The sequence below is a fragment of the Cryptomeria japonica genome, chromosome 4 (genome assembly GCF_030272615.1).
Source record: "Cryptomeria japonica chromosome 4, Sugi_1.0, whole genome shotgun sequence".
Lineage (NCBI taxonomy): Eukaryota > Viridiplantae > Streptophyta > Pinopsida > Cupressales > Cupressaceae > Cryptomeria > Cryptomeria japonica.
Genome location: NC_081408.1, coordinates 117008257 through 117029639, shown reverse-complemented (window position 1 = coordinate 117029639; position 21383 = coordinate 117008257). Strand labels below are relative to the sequence as shown.

Here is a 21383-nt window from a genome sequence, read left to right as displayed (position 1 = left end):
AAAGTGCATTATATTGGACTGGCAGTTATTGACTATGATAACTTTGCTGCTAAAGACATATCAAAGAATCTAGTATTTCACTCTAAGAAAAAGCACATATCTATCAAGTATAAATTTTTAAAGAAGAAGGTGGAATAAAATGAGGTTAGACTAGTTTATGTGAACACTAAAGAGAAGATTGCAGATTTTTTCACTAAACCTTTTCCTGAGGAATCATTTGAGTACCTAAGAGACAGATTAGGAGTTTTTGCCCCTCCGACAAAGAACCGATTGATGTTATTTGGCATTAGTCTGTTATACATTATCAAAGATATTATTCAATCTAGAAAGAATAATGTTGATGTGGGATGCTACTGCTTAGGGGGAGTAGTTAGCCTTGTGATTAAGTGGTTTTTGTTTTTGTTTTGATATTATTGTCAGATTCCTGGCATTGTTGTCAAAGGGGGAGAGATATATGTGGAAAATAGAGATTTACAAAGATATCATTCACAAGGGGAGTTTGGTCTTTGTTTTAGAACTCCATTTCTATATCTTTGTGTTGGAGATTGTTGGTTGTCTTCCATTGAGGGAGACTTGTTTGAAATTTCTTGGCACTTGGATGTTTTTCACATCTAGTGTTGCCATCAATGCCAAAGGGGGAGAATGTTGGCCATTTGGAGGAATTGATTATGTGTTGCATTGATGTTTTGTCATTTATGTCAACACTAGCTATTTTGGTTGCTTTACCGGTATCCTTCTGGTCTCGATATGATGTTGGGTTTCTATTTGGATTGGATCATCATGATCTGGTATGATCCAGTATGCTCTTTTATGTTTGGGTTATGGAATTGGCTTATTCACGCTACTCAAATTCATGTTCAGTCAATTGGTTTTGATTTGGTGTTCAGATGCTATCTTGTGTGTTGGTAAGCTTGGTTTTTTGTTCCGGCAAGGGTTTCACTGACAGAGCTTTGTTGAAGATCTTTGATGATATGCATAAGGGGTGTTGGTGTGGCTTATAGTGGAGATTCAAGATGCTAATGGTGATCATGTTTGAGACTTAGTTGTTTTGGATCATTTCTTTAGCATGTGTGGACCTATATTGGGTCCTCGTATTATCTAGGTTATGGACCGGCTTAATGTAACGTGTGGATTGGACTTGTCGATGTGTTTCCAGGATGTCTTATGTGTTCGATTATTTGTTTGGTCTTAGGTTGACATGTTTTGTAATTATGTAATTGATTTATTATCTGGTGGTCAACCTTATTGTTTATGGTCGAGGGTTTGTATATATACAATGTAAAATCTCATTGTGGATCATGGTATGGAATATATGTGTAAAGGATATGGAATGTAAGAGGAGCGAATAATGTAATAATCATTCAGGGAGAGAATTTGATTGATCATTGGTGATCGAGTTGGGTTTATGTAAGAGGATTTAGTCCTCCAGTATTAAGCTTAACTGGAACTGTACTCTGGAATAGGAGATGCTATCTTTGCAGTTCATTCTTTCCTCTGGATTGTAGTCTGGATTTCTATGTAGTCAGTGAGACTCCTTTTGTGATGAGCGGTGTTCTCTAGGTTGTTAGCCTTCCTGCAAGTGCAGGCCCCTTAATTTTAATTCACATACCTACCACAAAAGTATTATCTGACTGTGGGTAGGCTTCCCACCATGGTTTTTCCCTTTACTGGGTTTTCCACATACAAATCTTGGTGTCATATGGATGGTATTTATTCTCTAATTGTTGTTTATGCTTAATTGGTTTATCTGCTATTTTGGTAATTGGTTTATGCATTCTGGTATTGATCATTTGGGTTCCACTATTAAATTTTTAATTGCTTATGTTTCAGTAATCTGGTGATAACTAATTCACCCCACCTCTCTGTTGTCTTCTGGTCATTTGAACTGTCTAACATGCTTTGCTAGAAATGGTAAAATCTTATTGGGGGAGCAATCCAAATCTACTAAAAAACTTGAAAACAAAGAAAAAAGGTCTAAATATGTCTTATTCGACCATTAGTGACAAAAAAGTGTTCAATACTAACCATGTCAAAAATCCCTTGGAGAATATAAATGTTAAAAAGAAATTTGTTGAAATGGAAGGGGACAAGGTTGATATTCCTAATTCTAAGGGTGACCCATAGGGGATGGATTTCCATATTGAAATCCCTATTGATACTGTGAAAGGTACCCTTGTGGATATGGATAATTTGTCCTTTTCCATGGGGTCAGGGGATATGCTAATGATGGTCAAGGATGGTATGGAAGGGAAAGGTAATCTCTTTAACTAGATGGTGTTTAAAGTTAATGTGCTCAAGGAAAGAGTCAATTCCCTTTATGATAAATTGAAAGAGGGATAATTAAGTATGAACAAGCCTATGCCTGTGGAAAATGTAGATAAAATTCTTGCTCTCATTTACAATGTTGCTAAGGATATTAACACAATCAAGCTTGATCATTAGGGAAAGACAAGATCCCTTAAAGCCTTCATTGATAAAAACCATGAGAAGATTAGGGACATGGTTTCTATGAGGAGAACTACCACGAAAAAATAGCTCTGAGGCCCTTAGGCGACTAAATGAGAAGGTGGTGAATTTCATAAGGCATATACTAATTGGGGTGTGCAAACGTAAAGGAAACATGTAAAGTGTTCCCTTAGGAACTAAGTTTAGGAAATTGATGAGAAATTTAACATCATTGAGATGCAATCATTATCCATGGTATAATAATTAGATAAAGAAAAATAATCACCAAGGAACATGAATGAATCTATGATAATAAGTAGAAGTCACATAAAGCTAAAAAAATAGACAAAACTCAAATTTATAAACCCTAAAATAGATAGACCAAAGGTAAGGCCTATGGATTGTAGGATTACATATGTTAACTAAAAATGTATATAAATTAAAAACCACTTAAATAATTTTTAAGATAAATCAATTAAATAATAATTGATAAGTACACACCTTAGGAGTAAGATTTTTGTGCCTAAAAATATATTATACTAAATGTTTGAAATTTAAATAAACAAAAATCAAGTACTTATCTCTTAGTTCAATAGAGAATCTAATTGTTCCAGGGATCCCAAATAGATCTATTGCCACATTAAAAAAATAGATATCTTGGTTTGATGTATCAAAATCAATAACATTCTATTTCTCTTTTCAAGCCACTTTTGTAGATGTGGATTTTCCTTGGTTAACTACAAAATAAATAATAATAATAATAATGTGGTATTATTGTCATTGGATAATTTGTTTCAAAACTTGTTAGTGTTTACAAGAGGCATTCACTCCATAGATTTGCTAGATGTTCCAAATGAATTAGACTTTTCACTTAAATATAATCCATACCCAACATGCCATAAAACTATAATAAAAACAAACATGAAGTTTGTGATTTTTTAACTTTAAATCTAACTAAAATTAACTGGACAGTTATAAATCTATTTTGATAACAATAAACTAATAAAACTGAGCTAACAATCTTAAATTAAAATTATATTATTTACCAATTTGCATAAAAAAATCAATTACTTTAGACAACAATAATATTATTAAGAACAAATTAATGAGATAATTTTAAAAGAAAATTACAACGTATACAAGTTTCACAAAAACGATAAAAAGAAACCAGTCAAATCCTCATTATTCAAAACATGCGCACAACAAAGGAGAAGGTAAGGAAGACAAATATGTGAAAAGCGCGACTAGTATGGTTCCTTTTTGTTGATTCCAACTCATATTTCCAAATTGAATCACATTTGAAAGGTCCAATTTTAAAACTTGTCATTTTCTTTTTAATGAGGATTGATTTTCTTCACGTGTTATTATTGCCAACTTTAAATGTTAAATAATATGATGGGCCCCACTGTACATAAACAATCACATTTGTATTGGGCCCTACCTCTACTTATACAATCGCAATACGAAACTCTGGAAACAACATCAGTCAAACCCCAGGCCAACTTCCTCGAACTAAAGTTCGTATTTTAAAATATTTAATTCTCTCTCAAACGAATTAAATATAGACATGTGCTCATTATTAATATTATTGTACATTATGTTGTAGACTTATAACAATCTAAACATTAAGATTGAAAGTTCTATTTACAAAATTTTCATTTTCAAAAAATGATACGATATTATAACAATAATTATTTTAATCTTAATGATTTTAAATTTTTTTTTAATGATTTAATAAAATGTAATAATATAATTATTTATAATAATAATTTAAATATTAATTACAATAACTGAATATAATAATAAATTTATATTAATTATAATAAACTAATTAAATATTTGTTTAATTTTTTTAAGGAATAGATAAGAATGATATGATATAGAGATTAGTAGAAGTCACCTCACTAAACTCACAACCATGATCCCCATCCTAACCTCATCCCTTATGATGTGAGAGCCTTGCACTCAACAAGACTTGAATTCTAGTGGGTTCATTTGGAACCATTCAACTTCACCAGTAGACCAAAGACCCATTGACAGATTCTCAAATTTTACCATTTCAAACAGAAAAAATATTAATTTAAGGCTATTTTATGCTTGACTGAGCAGCCAGCCAAAATATAGTATTATTTTAAATTTGTCTAAGCTCCACTAATACATGCCTCTATAAGCATGCCAGCTGTTTGAAAATATCTCAGTTAAATGCTTAGATTTTCTATAAAAGAATGGGCTCTCAGTCTTAGCCGCCAGTTCGGTGAAGTCAAGATAAGGAGTTTCAATAAACTATGCAAGTCCCTTGACTTTTATTTGTTGAATTTTATTGGCACCGAGTAAAGGGATGCCTATCTCTTTATTTCAATTCATCTCCTCACAGCACTCTCCCAGCCCATGCTATCTATGATATCCAATTGGCTTCAGAGTTTAAAGGAAGAACAAGATGAAGCACCATTTTTCCCCTTTTATCTCTTACAGAGGATCAACTTTTCTTCCAACCCTCCTCATGTTGTTTGTAATGAATTTTCGTTGGGTCATATGTACTTACGTAGCGCACACCTGTGATAATTCCTCAACTTTCAGCAATGGCAGCACTTATTCCACAAACCTGAATCTAGTTATCAACGATCTGTTTCGTAATGCACCTCAAAGTTCAGGGTATAACATTTCTTCCCATGGCCAAAATCCCAATAGGGTCTATGGTCTGCTTCAGTGTACTGGAGACATATCGTCAGTGAAATGCTCAAATTGTGTGGTAGAAGTGAATAGCAGTATTCATGAGCGTTGCCCCAACGACATAGGTGGGCGAATATGGCTTGATGACTGCTTCATGCGCTATCACAACACTAATTTCATTTCCACACTAGATACTAGTGGATTTATTCTGTCGAACCCGAATACTATAACCGGTGAGACTTTCAAGTCCACAACCAGTAGCCTTCTGTCGAATCTGTCTAACAAAGCTTACATCCCTGCAAATATGGGATTCGCTACTGGATCTGCCAATTATTCCGCTTCAGGAATGTCATATGGTTTAGTTCAGTGTTGGAGAGATATATCAATACAAGATTGTACATCATGCCTGGATACAGCAAAAGCAATTATCAACAATTCTTCAAACCAAGGAGCCCAGGTTCAGTTTGGAAGCTGCAAGGTACGATATGAGACATCTACCTTGTTTGACTCTGCTCAGTCGCCCACACCCTCCCCTGAGGGATCAACTCCAAATACTTCCACACCTGCCCTTCCTCCTGCTAATGGAACTCCTCCGACAACAACAAAAGGTATGAGTTACCCTTCTCTCTCTCTCTCTCTCTTTGTGAAATGGATGTCAAAGCCATAGAGGAATTGTAAAGCAATCCCGAGTGTGACTCAATCTGCCATCTAAGAAATGAAGTTCAGAAGCTAGATTATCTTTTGATTTAGTTTTTTTAATAATTGTTTCTATTTCACTCAATATTGAATAGTTAAGATTAATCTTTGAGATCAAATAATTATTCTTTTTCATCAAACAAGAAAGAAAGTATGTTCCATTCAAAATTGAATATCTAAGATAGTTGTTCATTTCAATTGAATAAAAAAGTAGGCATTTGATTTGAAATTGGATGATGAAGTTCATATTTTAGATCTCATAATTATCTATTTTCATTGAACAAGAAGATATGAACACTTCTTGTTATAATTAATTTCTTATTTAATTCAAAATTGTATTATTAGTTTTCACAACTCCTCAAGATATCGATTATAATGTATGAAGGACATTTATGCTTTGGTGCATCCTAGAGGCTAGATAGCTATTTCTCATCTTCTAGATACCATAATTATTAAATTTTATCATATAAGAAAGTATGTGTATGTTCAAATCATTTTATAATTGCTTTTTCATTCAACTAAAAATTAAATGGTTAATCCTATGTTTTCAATATCATACTTATTCATTTTTATCAAATAAGATAATATATTTAGTTCCTTATAGAATTGTTTTGTTCGTTTAATTCAAAATTGAATGGTTAACTGTATCTTTTAATCTCATAATTGTTATCAAATAAGAAAGTATGTTCAATTTTTTTTTAATTGTTTTTCATTTTGACTTAAAGTTGAATGCTTATGTGTATCTTTTGGATCTCCTGATTATTCATTTTTATGGAGTAAGAAATTATTCTTTATAACTATTTTTTCATTTGATTCAGAATTAAATGGTTGAGATAGTTATGCATTTTTATGAAATAAGAAAGTATGTTGATTCTTTTTATAATTGTTTTTTCATTTGAATCAAAATTGAATGGATTATTAAATCTTTTATATGTCATTAAATCAAATAAGAATGTGCATTCAGTTCTTTTTATAATTGTTTTTTAATATGATTCAAAATCGAATGGCTAAACCCATTCTTTAGATCTAATAATTATTCTGTTTTATCAAATTAAAAAACATATTCTATTATTTTTATAAATTTTTTGTTATTTTATTCAACATTTAACAATAAACCCATATTTTAGATCTCCTAGCTTGAATTTAAGCTAAAACACTATATATATATATATATATATATATATATATATATATATATATATATATATATATATATATATATATATATATATATATATATATATATATATATATATATATATATACACATTTATGTTGGTGAAAATATATGTTGTTTTTTTGGTTTGCAGCCATCCTTAAATGCCACATTTATTTAGTTCCTCATTCTTGCACTTTAGTTCTCCTAAATTTATCTCTATGCTTTCTTTTTAAGCACCTCATTGTACAATTGTAATTCATCTTGTAATTTTGTATTCTTTGATTTTGAGTAAAATAGCATTCATTTTTGCAACTCTCATTTGTTGAAGGTGTTTTTTCTTGATGTTTGATTTTGTAGGTGGTTGTGTTTCAGAATTCAACACCATATAGAGGACAACCAATTTCTTCCTCTATTGTGCATTTGTTGGTTTAAACATAGGTTCAACACATAATATGTCTATACAAGAGCATAGATTAGTCTAGCATAGAGGTCATAAAAAAAATTAGCTGAAAAGTCCTAGACTATGAAACATTTCTCCATTGTCCTACCATTTTGACCTAAAATTTAGAGGGAACATATTTTGAAGGTTCCTTAGATTATATCTGACATCTATTTACACCAGGATTATTTGGACTATAGTCCCTAGATCTATAGTCCTCTTGTTTTAGGCTTAGATTTTAGACACAGGTTCCTCTCTGTACCTTATTTCCACATATGTATTTCTAAGTTGAATTTAAGTTTTGTATTTATCTATTTATGTTGATTATTATCAATTTTGTATCAGTTAACCTAGTCTTTGCATTTTCATATCTAAATCACTATCTAATCATGAACATTTAAAAGGGAATAATCAACCATTGTTTGCAACTCGCCTAAGGGACTAAGGTTGGGCCTAATTGGTTGTTCTCCAATGGAAGAGTTTGGAAATAGTCTCTTGTTTACATTCTTCAACTAGAATCCATTTTGCTACTTTTCAACTTTGTATTCCCTGATAAAGGACTTGGTAAAATCTATAGAGCTCCAATGATCGGGAAAACATGCATTCTATTGAGAAGAAAATGAAGTAGGAGACTTAGGATTCTTATCTTCAGGTGGATATTGCTGTTTAGGAGAATATTCTTTAGGGACACCTTTTTTAGTAGATACAACTAGAGTAGATGTCTACACAGAAGATAAAGATGGAATAAAAAATTGAAAGATAGCTATAACCAAAGTCTAACTAGCTATTTTAATTTTACATAAATACATAACATCAGGGTTAGCATTTATTGTGACTACCTCATTTTTACCAATAAAATTTATAGACCAAAGAATAGTAGAAGTAAGCAATCCAAAAGTGTGGACCTAAAGACTTCCAAAGAGAAGGTCATATGGTAAATGGCCATTGCATAATATACACTAGGGTGGCCATGGTAATAGCTCCTAACCTTAAAGAAAAATTTATTCTGCCTAGGAAATGTCAACCAACATTATCAAATCCATCAATGTATAAAGTAAAAGCCATAATAGAGTTTGAATCAACCTTAATTTTATGTAGTAGATATAGACTACATATATTTACTACCAAATTAGTATCAATGAGTGGACATATAATGCTAATTTTATTCATGTAGATGATTATAATCAAAGGATCTACTTGCTTTTGCAATTTTGAATGTGGGAGTTCATGTGGATAAAATGTAATATTCAGTGAACCCACATATATATGATCTATTAAAGCATCCACATCCATTGGCCTAATAGAAGAAGGTACAAGAATTTTGTTTTAAGCTTTCTAAATAATAACTTGGTAAACTCGAATAGTTTGAATAAATTCCCAAAGTGAAATCTTAGTAGAAGTAACATGAAGTTGCTCAATAACATCATACTCACTTTGGTACTAGTTGTAGGTCTAGGTTCTTCAGAAGATTAGGTTGAGTAGGTACTAGAGAAGTATGTTGATCAACACTTTTTTTATTCCTTCAAGTTTTATAAGTCTGGGCTCCAACATTCTATAAGAGGGAGCCTTAAATTGTGTCTAGATCTTGTGATTTCGAAAAGAAACCCCATGAATAGGATAAGATCTATTTGGACAAGGACTAATTGGATTCATATGAATGATTGGACTCTTAGTTATACTAGGGGAAACATATAATTTAATAACATTTATAGACTTCTCTTCCTACAACAAAAAATATTATAACAATAGAGATGGTGTAACAGATTTTTTACTAGAAGGAGATACTTCTAGGAAATCATCTAGGGCATATTCTCACATGTCAAAATATTCTTTTGAAAATGAATTATCAAACACATTTAAACATTGAATAAAAATATCTAACATATTCATATTATGTTCACCAATGTGTAGAGAGAATTCACTAATTTAAAGATGAAGGGGTTTGAAAGATAAAATAGCCCTTGCTTACCTCAATGATATATTAAATCACTCAAGTGCAATAATGAATAATGCCAATATAATAAAACTAGATCTATGCCAAGTTTGATATATTAAATAAAATTGAAATCACTTAATAATGTTGAAATATGACAACATTGAAATCTCTAAACTACAAAAACAAAAAGTACAGAACCTAAAAATTATTATAAGAAGGAATTTATCTCTTGATGTTAGATGTTAGCATGACATGATGACATTTGTGGACCTACATTGTCATCTATAGAAACACTACTAAAAATCTTATAGATAGGGAACACCAATCCACTATAATTGTTTACTTGCTCACACAGAGATGAGAAAAATTTTGGAGGTTGTATAGGGGTTTGCTTTAGCCAACCCTTTATTTTGGTGTTTCTACATCTAGATAGATAACCAAACAAGATCTAGATTAAAAAAAAAGACATAAAATAAAATACATGTGATCGAAATAAAATCCTTTGTGGAGGGTAACCCCTATCATGGTAAATAGACAATAGATGAAATTGTGAAATAATAGAGAATATCATAAATAAATAATTACAAGAGAGTGTTACTAGTAGTTGTGGATCACCTCTTGAGATCATAAACATGATAAACTTATAAATAAGAGGAGTCTTTTATATTGGAAGTATCCAAGATGTAAAAGAAATTTGTTAGAGATTCACTATGTGAGAGAAGAGGTAAGAAGAGAGTGAGAAAAGTTGCAATAACTTGTGAATATGAGGAAAATGAACTCTTTTTTTCTTGCAATAGGTGGGGAGAGTTGTTACAAGTTTGTTTGGTTACTATGACATATGTCAAGAGAAAACTACATGAAATATTCTCATTTCGATCTTGAATATTATGGAGATGTTAGCACATCCTATAGAGGTTTGCAGACTAAAATTTTATCCTACCATGCTACTCTAAAAATCAAACCACAAGCTACTAATGCTTGATCTTTACTACATATGAAGTTTGAATTGTGAAATCACGATCATAAATTTTGTTATAAATGCACTCGGTAAAATGTGTAAGTATGCTATTGATACAAGATACAATATGTGACACTATAATAATATTGTTTTCTTACAAAATAAAACAAGAAGTAATTGATGAATTTTATCTTTAACAATAAACAATTTATTTATTAATTAAATTTATAACAAAAAATTTATAAATTGAAAATTTGTGGTCCATATCTCCGAACCCCTTTGGTTTCACTAAATAGAGATAAAATCATTTAGCTTATATCATATTTTACAAATATGCAATGTATACATCAGCATGTGTTGGAGGCATGATTAAGTGAAGAACACATTAATGCATCATATGTATGGGGAATTATAGAAACAAGGCGAGAGATAGGATAATATGAAATCATGACTCTTGATATGTTTATATATAGAAACATTATTTTATGTTTTATCACATGCATATTTAAAAAAAAAATTTAAAGATTTTTTAAGTTATTTTAGTTATATGGAATTATTGATTTCCTAAGATCTTAATATTAAGTTAACTCTATCTAAATCACTAGTTGGTAAGAAAAGAAGGAAATTATCTTTAAATTTCCCCTTCAAAATCTTTTTATTCTGATAAAAAAATCCGATTTCTTAAATTTGATTGAATTATTAGGAACTGACATGTTGTACATTGAATAAAGTCATCCTAATATTCATTATTTTCTAAATTTATCATGTTATTAAATTTAGAGTTAATATCTTCAATGATCATTTTATAATAATTAGTTATTTTCATATATTGATTTCTTGAAGAGTGGAGAAGTTGACTATAATATTTCAACATTATTATGTACTAGTTCATAATGCACATAAATTTATAAAAATTAAAAAGTTTTACAAACTTAAAGTAAAATCATATAAAACCTAAATACAACCATTAATACCTAGAGAAAGTCCTCCATTTTTTTTGTACTTTTATGTTTAGGAGATACCACCAACATAACTTATATATAAAGGTCCTATAATATAATCTTAAAAGGGATTTTAGTATATTTCATATGGATAAATCAAAATCATGGTTGTAAGGTTGACTCAAACCTAAAATGATGAACTACATCAAAGAGCCAAGTTATATCCATTTTTGACTTCTAGATTAGATTGGATAATGATTGAATACATGTTCAAAGATCATGAAAATGAATTGATTGGATAAGTATTACACATACATGAACACAAGGATAAATAAAGACTTTAATACTAGCACAAACAAAGCTAAATATGTGGACTCAAACATAGAAAAATGCATCATTTATACTTACATAAACATATCAAGACATTATCCTAAATTAAAAAAAAAAATAGAAATTGCACCTTGGTGTGCAATGGGTACACCGAAGAGGGGTGGAATGTCAATTAGGGGAAATTTTTGGTCTATTTTTTACATGCATTTGTGTAGTACATGACCTCAATTAGTAGGCCATTTAGAAAATGACATTGGTTGTGCAACATGAGTATAGAGAGAGAGAGAGAGGGTGGAAAAATAGATAGACAAATAGAGAGAGAGAGAGAGAGAGAGACAAATAGAGAGAGAGAGAGAGAGAGAGAGAGAGAGAGAGAGAGAGAGAGAGAGAGAGAGAGAGAGAGAGAGAGAGAGAGAGAGAGGTGGAGGGGATGGAATTATGGAGAGATAATAAGGATAGGAAAAGAGATTGAGAGATGAGTGAGAGGGAGATAAAGAGAGAGGTAGGGAGATTGAGTAGGAGAGGAGTATGAAAGAGAAAGTAGGAGAGGTAGAGTAAATAATAGAGAGATGGAAAGAGAAGAGAGATGAGTGCTAGGGTTACTGTTCAGTTTGTGAACTTAATTTTCTATAGGGTTATGGTTCAATTCAGTCTAGGTTTCGATTTGGTTTAAAGTCAACATAAATTTGTGTTAGGAGTTAAATTTGATTTAATCAAATATAGTTTATTTTGGTTTTGTATTAAAGTTAGGTTGAATTTTATTCATTGTTGATTTAAATATTAAAATATATTTTAATATATTATTATTATTTTATTTTTTTTGTATTAAGTATCATAGATTCACAAAGCTAGAAACAACAATTGGAAGACCAAGGGTCACAACTTAGAAATCCACTTTAAACAAACCAATGGAAGACCAAGAGTAACAACTTAGAATTCTACACAAAGGTGTCCCTCATGGGAGTTGAACTTGGGTCTCCACATTGAGAACTCAATGCTTTAATCAACTAAGCTCAACCCCTTGGACTTATTATGTTTTTTTTTAATTCTATTACCATATTAATATTATAAAAAATAATAAATTTAATTATTCAATAATTATTTAATTTAATTATGATATAATATTTAGTGAATTACATTAAAAAAAAGTATTTGATATATACAAACAGGCATATTTATTTAATCTATTGAAAATATAGAAACATCTTGATTATTATTAATTAATTTTTTATATAATTTCTCTAAACAGAAAAAAAAAATGGAAGCTTCTATAGATTTTTAAGAATAATTATTTTGTTATTATATTCATATTTATAAGTATAGATTTTGATACAATATTAATTTATTTTAAGTAATTCAATAATAAAAATATTATGGAATGGTTAATAGAATATAAAGTCAACAAATAGATATTCCAAACATCTTTTTAATCTCATTAATTACTTTTTAATATTAAAAAAAACCTTTTATAGATTTTTAAAAAATAATAATTTTTTATTATATTAAAATTTTTAAATATGGAAGATATTTTTGACATAATCATAATTTATTTGAAGTAATTAAATTTATAGATTTTTAAAAAATAATGATTTTGTTATTATTGAAATTTGTAAAAGTAAACATATATTTGACATAAAAATGTAAATTATTTAAATGTCATTATTTTAAAAAATCTATAAATCACGCCATCTCAAAATGGAAACTCCTAGAAAAAAATGATTTAACATAGAGTTTTATGCAAGTTTTGTTAGATTCTCTTATATCAAAAAAAAGGGTCATACAAAAAATATTAAAAATAATGAATGGTCATGTTGTTTTTAATCGTCTTCAACACTCCTAGATCAATTGTAACTCTCACAAGTTAAGCATAATTATGTCATAAGAAATGCCTTTAGTATAATAAATAAAAATTGTTACCTAAAATTAATTTTTATAAAATAATTTTATATGTTACAAAATTATTAATTTTACTAAAATAAAAAGTGTCTTAAATTTTCTTTTCAAATTTAATTTTGTTTTAATTTAATTATAGTTTTTAATAAAATATATTATATTTAAATTCAAATTAATTTAAAGAAAATAATACAATAAAAAAAATAAAAATGAACATCCACAAATCCAACATGAAAACAGAATCCAAAAAAGTAAGAGAGCTGACTATGCAAGTTTAAGGTGATCTTGAACATCAGATTTATCCCAGACATCATTAGAAATAATTTATTTATGAAAATAATTCATATTATTAAATAATTAATTTTTTTCTTGAAGGTGTGCAAGTGCCAAAACTATTCTAGCTCCAAAATAGACCTTACATATAACGTGATAGCGATGTGTTAGTCAATCACAACCGTTTATTGCAAAATCGACAGTGTAAAATATGCATGTTAATCCAACTCAAATCTTGAAATTTAATCATGCTGGTTGCAATAATCTTCAACATGCAATTTATTTATTTTTTTGTCTTGCTGGTGCACTGCTATAGGCATATCAAGAGTCTCATTAATGAATGAAGAAAAAGTGGCGGCTGGAAGAGAAAATTATCACACGGCAAATTCAATGTATTCATCACTACTGACGTATTCATACTGTTATGAATGACTTTGTTTTTCTTTTAGAATTAAGTCTGATTATTAGTCAAGGGTTTAACAGTGTATTGATCACTATTAGCATGCTCAATACATCTTTCAATTTCGATTACGTCAGTAGTGACCAATGTATCATTTGAGTGGTTTTTATAAAAGATTTACCTCTAATATAATATTTTCTTTATTAGTGAGAGATTTAAGAAACTGTACATCTTTTGGTTTAGGTTTAAAATAATAAGATTAATATTATGAAATGTACAAGACGTTTAGTTTTTTAACGAAATTTGGATTTAAGTGAATAAGATAATTAGGAGTTTAAAGAGATATATAATTTTTTATTTACAGAAAATTTGAATTAATTTTTATTTTTGACATTTATTTCTCATTTAAAGATATTCTAGAATCTTGTTCAAACTTAAATAATTTTTACAAGAAAATAAGTGATTCTGCTCTAAACACAGTCTAGATAAAAGTCATCAACTATAATAGTCAAATAGTTGGTTAACAATTTTACATCTTATACCCAACAAGGCTAATAAATATATATCTTATTTTTGTTGAGTAAAATTGTTTAAAGGTTATTCATCCCTCCAATTTCTCTAGAGCCAAACTCAAAAAAAAAAATAAACAACTTTTCTTGCAACCCTCCTCCTTTTGCTGTTTGTACGAAATTTTCCTTTAGTCATATGTACTTACGCATGGCACACATGTGATAATTCCTCAACTTTTACTAATGGCAGCACCTATTCCACAAACTTAAACCTAGCTATCAATGATCTGTATCTTAATGCACATAAAAGTTTAGGGTTTAACACTTCTTCCCATGGACAATCTCCCAATAAGGTCTATGGTCGGCTCTAGTGCACTGGAAATATATCAGTAGAGAGATGTTAAAAATGTGCAGTGGAAGCAAATAAAACCATTCACGACCTTTGCCCCAATGACATAGGTTGGAAAATATGGCTGGATGGCGGCTTCATGCACTAGATCACAATTCTAATTTCATTTCAAGACTAGATACTAATAGAATTATCTTAGTGAATGTTGGTTCCCATATCAATAGATACTAAATCTTAGAGAAATGGTCACTAACTCATGAACAAACTCATGATTGGACTTGGCCAATGAACAAGATTCAGCTTGGAAGCTGCAATCTTCTACTCTTTAGGCTCTGCAAAACTTAGGCGGGTTTACCTACTGCACTGTTATCCATATATTGGCTTTATGTTAACTGACAATGCACTATATAGAAGATGCTTTCAATGAAAATATACCAAGGAAAAGCATAACATACCACAAATTCTAGCTTGAACCTTTGTTTCTTATCACTTTTGTTTGCATTGAAAAATGGCTCTAATCTACTTCTACTCCTAATACATAAAGATTGAACAACTGAATATAAAAGATTAAACAAGAGTATAAAGATGACCCATAAACCTCAAGAAAGTATGATCAGTGCCTATTCTAAGGGAAAACCGAGTCAAATCACAGTCCTAGTGACAAACAAAGTAACATTATCAACATTTAGAGTTCAATACTAAACAGTTAAGCCTTGCTTAAAGTGTTTATATTGAGAATGCATTCATAACCTCACCACAATCTCCTATGATTTATTGTAGTATTCAAGACAAAATTTAATTCATTTAGCTTGAAATGAAACCCATCAAAGAATACACATTCCCCATTAGAGAAGACAAATTGCATATGCCATTAACACAAAAATTTATACAATACATCACAAAAGATATGAGCTAGGAAATGAATGTTCTCTTTTTTTATTTTCAATATAAAACTAATACATTCATGAAAATACTACAATGAATCACCAAAAACTATCAAAAGACTATCTGTTGTTATATTAAAGTTTTCTCTAATGCATACATATCAATAAGTCTGGAATACTTCTTCTTGGCCTTGAATTCTCTTTTATAACACAATGGAGCAAAACAAGCCTGAGGCCAAAGAACACACATGTCAAAATCTAATTGGATTACAAAAATGACCTAATGCCTAAGACCTTGACTTCTATGTACAATCTGTATTGAATTATGGCAGCTGAAAAGGCATCATCTTGGGAGCTCGAGTTGTGGGTATGCAAAAGATGTTCTCACATTTGTACTTCATATCTGCTCCTGTCAGGATCAAAATGCAATCTGGCACGCGGTGGCAGGTGTCTTGGAGATTGCTCCTTGTCGGCTGAGTGTTCTAATCATTCTCCCAAAATGAACATCCTGCACAAAACTTTTAGGAACAACAAAAATGAAAAGATTGTGACTAGTCCTCCTCTTCAAGCTGGTCTTCTTCCAAGGAGCAGTACTTTTTATGCAGTGCCTCAATCTCATCAGCTAGCCAAGAAAAGCCCTTCAAGCTATGCAACTTATTCATAGCTTCCTTTGTTTTATGGGCAAGCACAACTACTACTCCTAGGGCAAAGCTATTAAACATTTGTTCAACTTCCATAATATTATCAATAATATTAAGAAATGTATCACCTTGGTTTGGATCACCTTCCAAGGATGTGAGGGTGACATTTATTGCTTCCTAGAAACCCTAATTCCATTCTTCTAAGCTTTTAATCTACCCATCAACTGTCAAAATTGTAGGGACATGCCATTTTCTGAGCCCTTGAAAAGAATCAATCATTCCCATTAATGCTTTTCTCTCCTCCTCTATGCTGGGTAACTCTTTATTTAATAAATTATAGTTTTTCCAAGTTACCCTTGCAATTTGAGGTGGTTGAGCCACATTTTTCACTGCCAACATTACCTCCTTTAAGGTTTGACCCTTTGGCAGTGACGTAGCTCTGATTGGTTGAAATAATGAAATGAATTCATCAAGTTGAATCAAGAGATTGGATTTCAAAGAATATGAAGTGTGGACTTCATCCAATTTATCAATGATTTTATTTGAAATCCTCAAAATTGAATTTTTCCTAATTTCAAAATAATTGCTTACAACTTCATCTTTGACCCTTTGCATTTCTTTATTTATCTTCTCAAGATCCTTGTGTCTAATTCCTCCGAAAGAATCAACTGCCATTTTCTTTAGTTTCTCTTTTAGTGAAATATTCTCAACAAATAATTCATTGTATTTTGTATTCAAGACAACATGAATATCATTTAGCTTTATATGCTTTTGCTCTAAATCCTCTAGTACCAGCTGAGAAAATTGGACTGCATGCTTGAAAATTGCCACAACCTTTGAAGTAGTTGTATCTTCTAATGTCCTCACAACAACATCCCATGGTTTGTGTTGCACCCCTTACAAAACTATGGGCTTTGAGTGCTAGGGGCATTTGACCATAAAGCAAAAGCTTTTGAACTTATGTTTACACTAGAGCCATGATCTCCAAACTCTCTTGCAAAATCAGGGTCCTTCTGCCGCATGATCTGATCTAACAAGAAAATCCTTTCAAAATTCTACCCAGGGACGAGGAGCATTCCTCTTTTCATTACCATCTCTCTGCCCCCTTGAGGAGTGCAATCAAAATTATTCCTATCAAAATTGTTGATTTCTTCATCACACATATTCTTCAATTTTTCCCTTAACCAAAATGATCTAAACTCAGGGGTATTAACAAAATTGTCATCCTCCATAAAGTTCTTTGAATCCACAATCCTCTCATAATTTTCTTCTTCTATAGGGATTGTGCTTGGGATGAGGGCTCTGTCCAGATCATTCAAAACTTCAGCATTTGCATCATCTTGAAATGTCTCTCTTGGAGGAGAAGGTGGTGGCACTAAAGTATCAAAATCGTCCTAGATGTCTACAAAGTCATCTATTTTAGCTTTTCCTCTTTCAATATTCATAACCTTCTCTGTTGTCACCCCCTTTGGAGGAGTCCATAGGTGCTTCCTTAGTTCGAGCCTTAGGAGCTAGATCAATTGGTTTTCCTTTGTATCCAACTCCTTTCTCCTCGAACTCTCTTCTTTGCAACTCCTCTTTGATTATATCATTTGTATTTCTTAGCATGAATGAAATTCTAGCAAAATCATCCCTGAAAATGCCAGAAAGAACCTATAAAATTGGGGTCCTCTTGCTTCCTTTCTCTTTCAAATTTATTCATGAGGTCCCACTTCTTCCTCCCCTGCTCTGCCTCACATGGATGGGCATTTCTTATTAGGTCCTCCCTTTCTATAAAATAATAAAATTATTCACTCTCCTTCAATTTTTTCACTCTAATATCATTTATACATCCTTTAGGGTCAAAATGTGTGGCTTGGGCAACTCTCATTACGTAATTCTTCACCAAAAAATTATGCACCTTCTCCAAGGTCTCACAACCCACACTGAAATCATTGAAAATTGTTACCCTGGGGATAAAATTTCCCTTTCTATCAGAACTAATTTGTTCCCTCTCCATCCACATCATTTTCCATATGAATTCTAGGAATTCTAACCTTGGAGAGACAATAATTGGTAATACATGGGGCCCCTGCTCACACCCATAAATTCTAATGATTGTACAATTTTCATAAGAAAATAAATCCCCAAAATTATGGGTGAATGCACCCTTAGAATATACAAATCCATTAGTCATGTAACTCTTTATTCTCAATACTTTGATGATTTCCTTGGGCAGCCTTGGAGATACTACCCCAAGCCTTGTCAAAATTTTCATCACAAAATGGTCAAATAATACATTGTAAAAATCACCAAATTTAGATCTCTTGTCCCAAACCTGGGTCCATCTTTGCACCGGCCAAGGGAGACCTGTGTAGGGATCATTTTTCTTTATTCTCAACTCTAGGCCCTAGTATGCTTTGTTTTAATAAATAATTAGGGGGCATATCAAAGAATAGTGCAAGAATTCCAAATTTTCATCTTTATTTGTAGCTTTCACCAGTCCCTCATGAATCTTCTCATGAATAGAACTTGAAAATTAATACAATTCATTTATTTGGGGGTGTTGAATGCTAATGTGCATCATCATAAAATCAATGAGAAATTTGGTGAGTCCACAATCAATTCAAAGGACCTTCCCTAGTGCATAATAGGTTTTAATAAAATAGGGCTCAAAACAGTCAAGATTGAAGGGCTCCCTTTCAGATGGCATGAAATAATTCCATGAATCTTTATAGAGTTTCCTCATGAAATGAGGAACAAGATCCTTCATGTACTTGTCCCTCTTATTCTCATACTCCATCTTCAAATTGTCCATGTTTATTCTTGTGAGGGCAAATTTATCTAGCTCAAAACATTGAATGATGGCGTTGGGAGAGATGTCTAGTAGGACATACCCTTCAATAGTCCTAACCATTTGGCTTGAAACATAATATGCCTTTTCCAGCTCCCTTATGAGCATAGGATCCACAAAAACATTTGATACCACCAATTTTCCAAGGTTCAGTGTCCAGGGGTTGCACATTGGGATGACCTTGTCTCTGTTGCCATAAAATGAATGGAAAATGTCTCAGCCCCTTTCCTTGGTGAAGGAATCCCTACACCTTGTCTCTTTATCATTGAAAACAACCCTTAGATGATCCTGCATTGTGGATCCCTCAAACAATTCTAGCAGGTCTTGGGATATGATTTTGGTCTGTCTAGTTGCCCTCCATGCGATTTCTTCCAATCTTTGTTCAACTTCTTGTTGCAACTCTTCAAGGGTCATGGCAGGAGAAAGAGGAACAATAGGTTGTTCTGGTGGCTTCTCTACCTCAGTTGATGACTCCCCTTTAGATGGATTCCTAGAGCACTTTGCAGGCTTGGGGGTCTTTTCTTTTGTTTGAGCAGCCTCTTTGGCTCGCTTGTGAGGGCTTTCTCCTTATGGGGTTGGCTTTTGAGGAATTGGGGCTTCCTCAGCAGATGGGTTAACTGGAGCAGGAGCATCATGTGTAGGGGTTTCAGTAGAGGAAGCTTTGGCTAAAGCCTTCTTGGTGCTCTTACTCTTCTTTGGAGTGGGATTCCTTATTTTAGGATCAAGAGAGGGCTCATCTGAATATTCACTATCAAAAACAATAGTGATGGTCTTTCAAACGATTTTTCTTTTTCTTTAGGAGGGGAGCTAGCTTCGGCCTCCTTTGATACTTGTGGGGAAATTCTAGGGCTTGGTTGCACAAAAGGGGCACTTGCAATTTATTACACGGATAGAATCATATCTAGAGGCGTATCCTCAGTGATGGGAATTGAAGAGCTTGCCTCAGTTGTGGAGGTTTTTTTGGTGGTAGGGGTAGCAGATTTCTCAATAGGGGATGTCATCTTAACACTTGGGATTTAGAAAAGACTCGGAAAGAAAACTTGAGAATTAAATCTATCAACCTCTAGGACACACACACATGCAACTCAAAATATTACTGCAATAGTCTAATAATGCACACAAGCGAGAAAAAAGAACTTAATGGTTTGCTCTTCAACTGAAAAATGCTAGGAGGCACGCTGGAATGCTGGAATTCAATTTTCTTCTCGCTCTATAGCAATCTGAATGCAAGGTAAGAAATAATGCCATTGAATTTTTAATTTATTGTGATGTCATCAATTCATTGGTGCTAGACAAAGGTAGTCATTGGTGCCAATTTTAAATTTAATCCGTCGATCTAGCAATTGATGACCTGGATTGCTCGTTGGCCTTCCCTGAATAATGACGTGGCATCCTCATAGATTCCCTTCTATCACCTTAGAAATTCATACTCTCTGGAGCTTCCTCGGTCATCTTCTCTCTCTCTATGGGATAATCTTCTATTATAATTTTCCTTTTTTTTACTTATCCTATGGTGTCACTAGCCCTTCCTTTTATCTTTACGAGATAAGCTTCTATTTTCTTTCTTTAGAAATCTTATCCCGCGTTGATCTTAGCCCTTCATTTTGTCTTTCGCATGCAAGACCCTTGCCATTTTCTTTTATCATCCACGGGATAAGCTTTTGAACTAGACTTTTCTTATCTTGGGGCATCCTTCTTATCACCATGCGAATGCACAAGATAGAAATTTCTCTTATTTCCCATTCACAATTCTTATCCCACGACCATCATTAAGAAAGAAGAACACATCACGGGATAAGATTTCCTTTATGATATTTGACATTCTTATCCTATGATGCACCTTTGAGTTTCACCATTGTTTTGGATCTTTTCTCCCCCATGGAATAAGTCCTTTTACCTTTTGCTTAAGTATTTTCTTATCTTGGGACTCTTTTCTTATCCCTGCAGGGATGCACGAGATAAGAAAAGTATTGCACCCTTCTTTTTTAACTTATTCTGCATTGCCTCATAATACTATTCTAGTGGCT

At 31.8% G+C, this 21383-nt stretch overlaps 1 protein-coding gene across 1 annotated transcript; it reads left to right on the top strand.

The window, feature by feature from the left end:
• Positions 1-4957: 4957 nt before the first annotated feature.
• On the top strand, positions 4958-16546 carry LOC131874921 (cysteine-rich repeat secretory protein 38-like). Its single transcript, XM_059218880.1, has 2 exons — positions 4958-5723; positions 16215-16546. Exons 1-2 carry the CDS (start codon positions 4958-4960, stop codon positions 16544-16546), a joined length of 1098 nt encoding a protein of 365 aa, XP_059074863.1.
• Positions 16547-21383: the final 4837 nt, after the last annotated feature.

Coding starts and splice junctions, on each gene's coding strand:
- LOC131874921 (XM_059218880.1), top strand. CDS start 4,958: ATGAATTTTCGTTGGGTCATATGTACTTACGTAGCGCACACCTGTGAT. Junction 5,724..16,214: donor TCCTCCGACAACAACAAAAG/GTATGAGTTACC, acceptor GAATTATGGCAG/CTGAAAAGGCATCATCTTGG.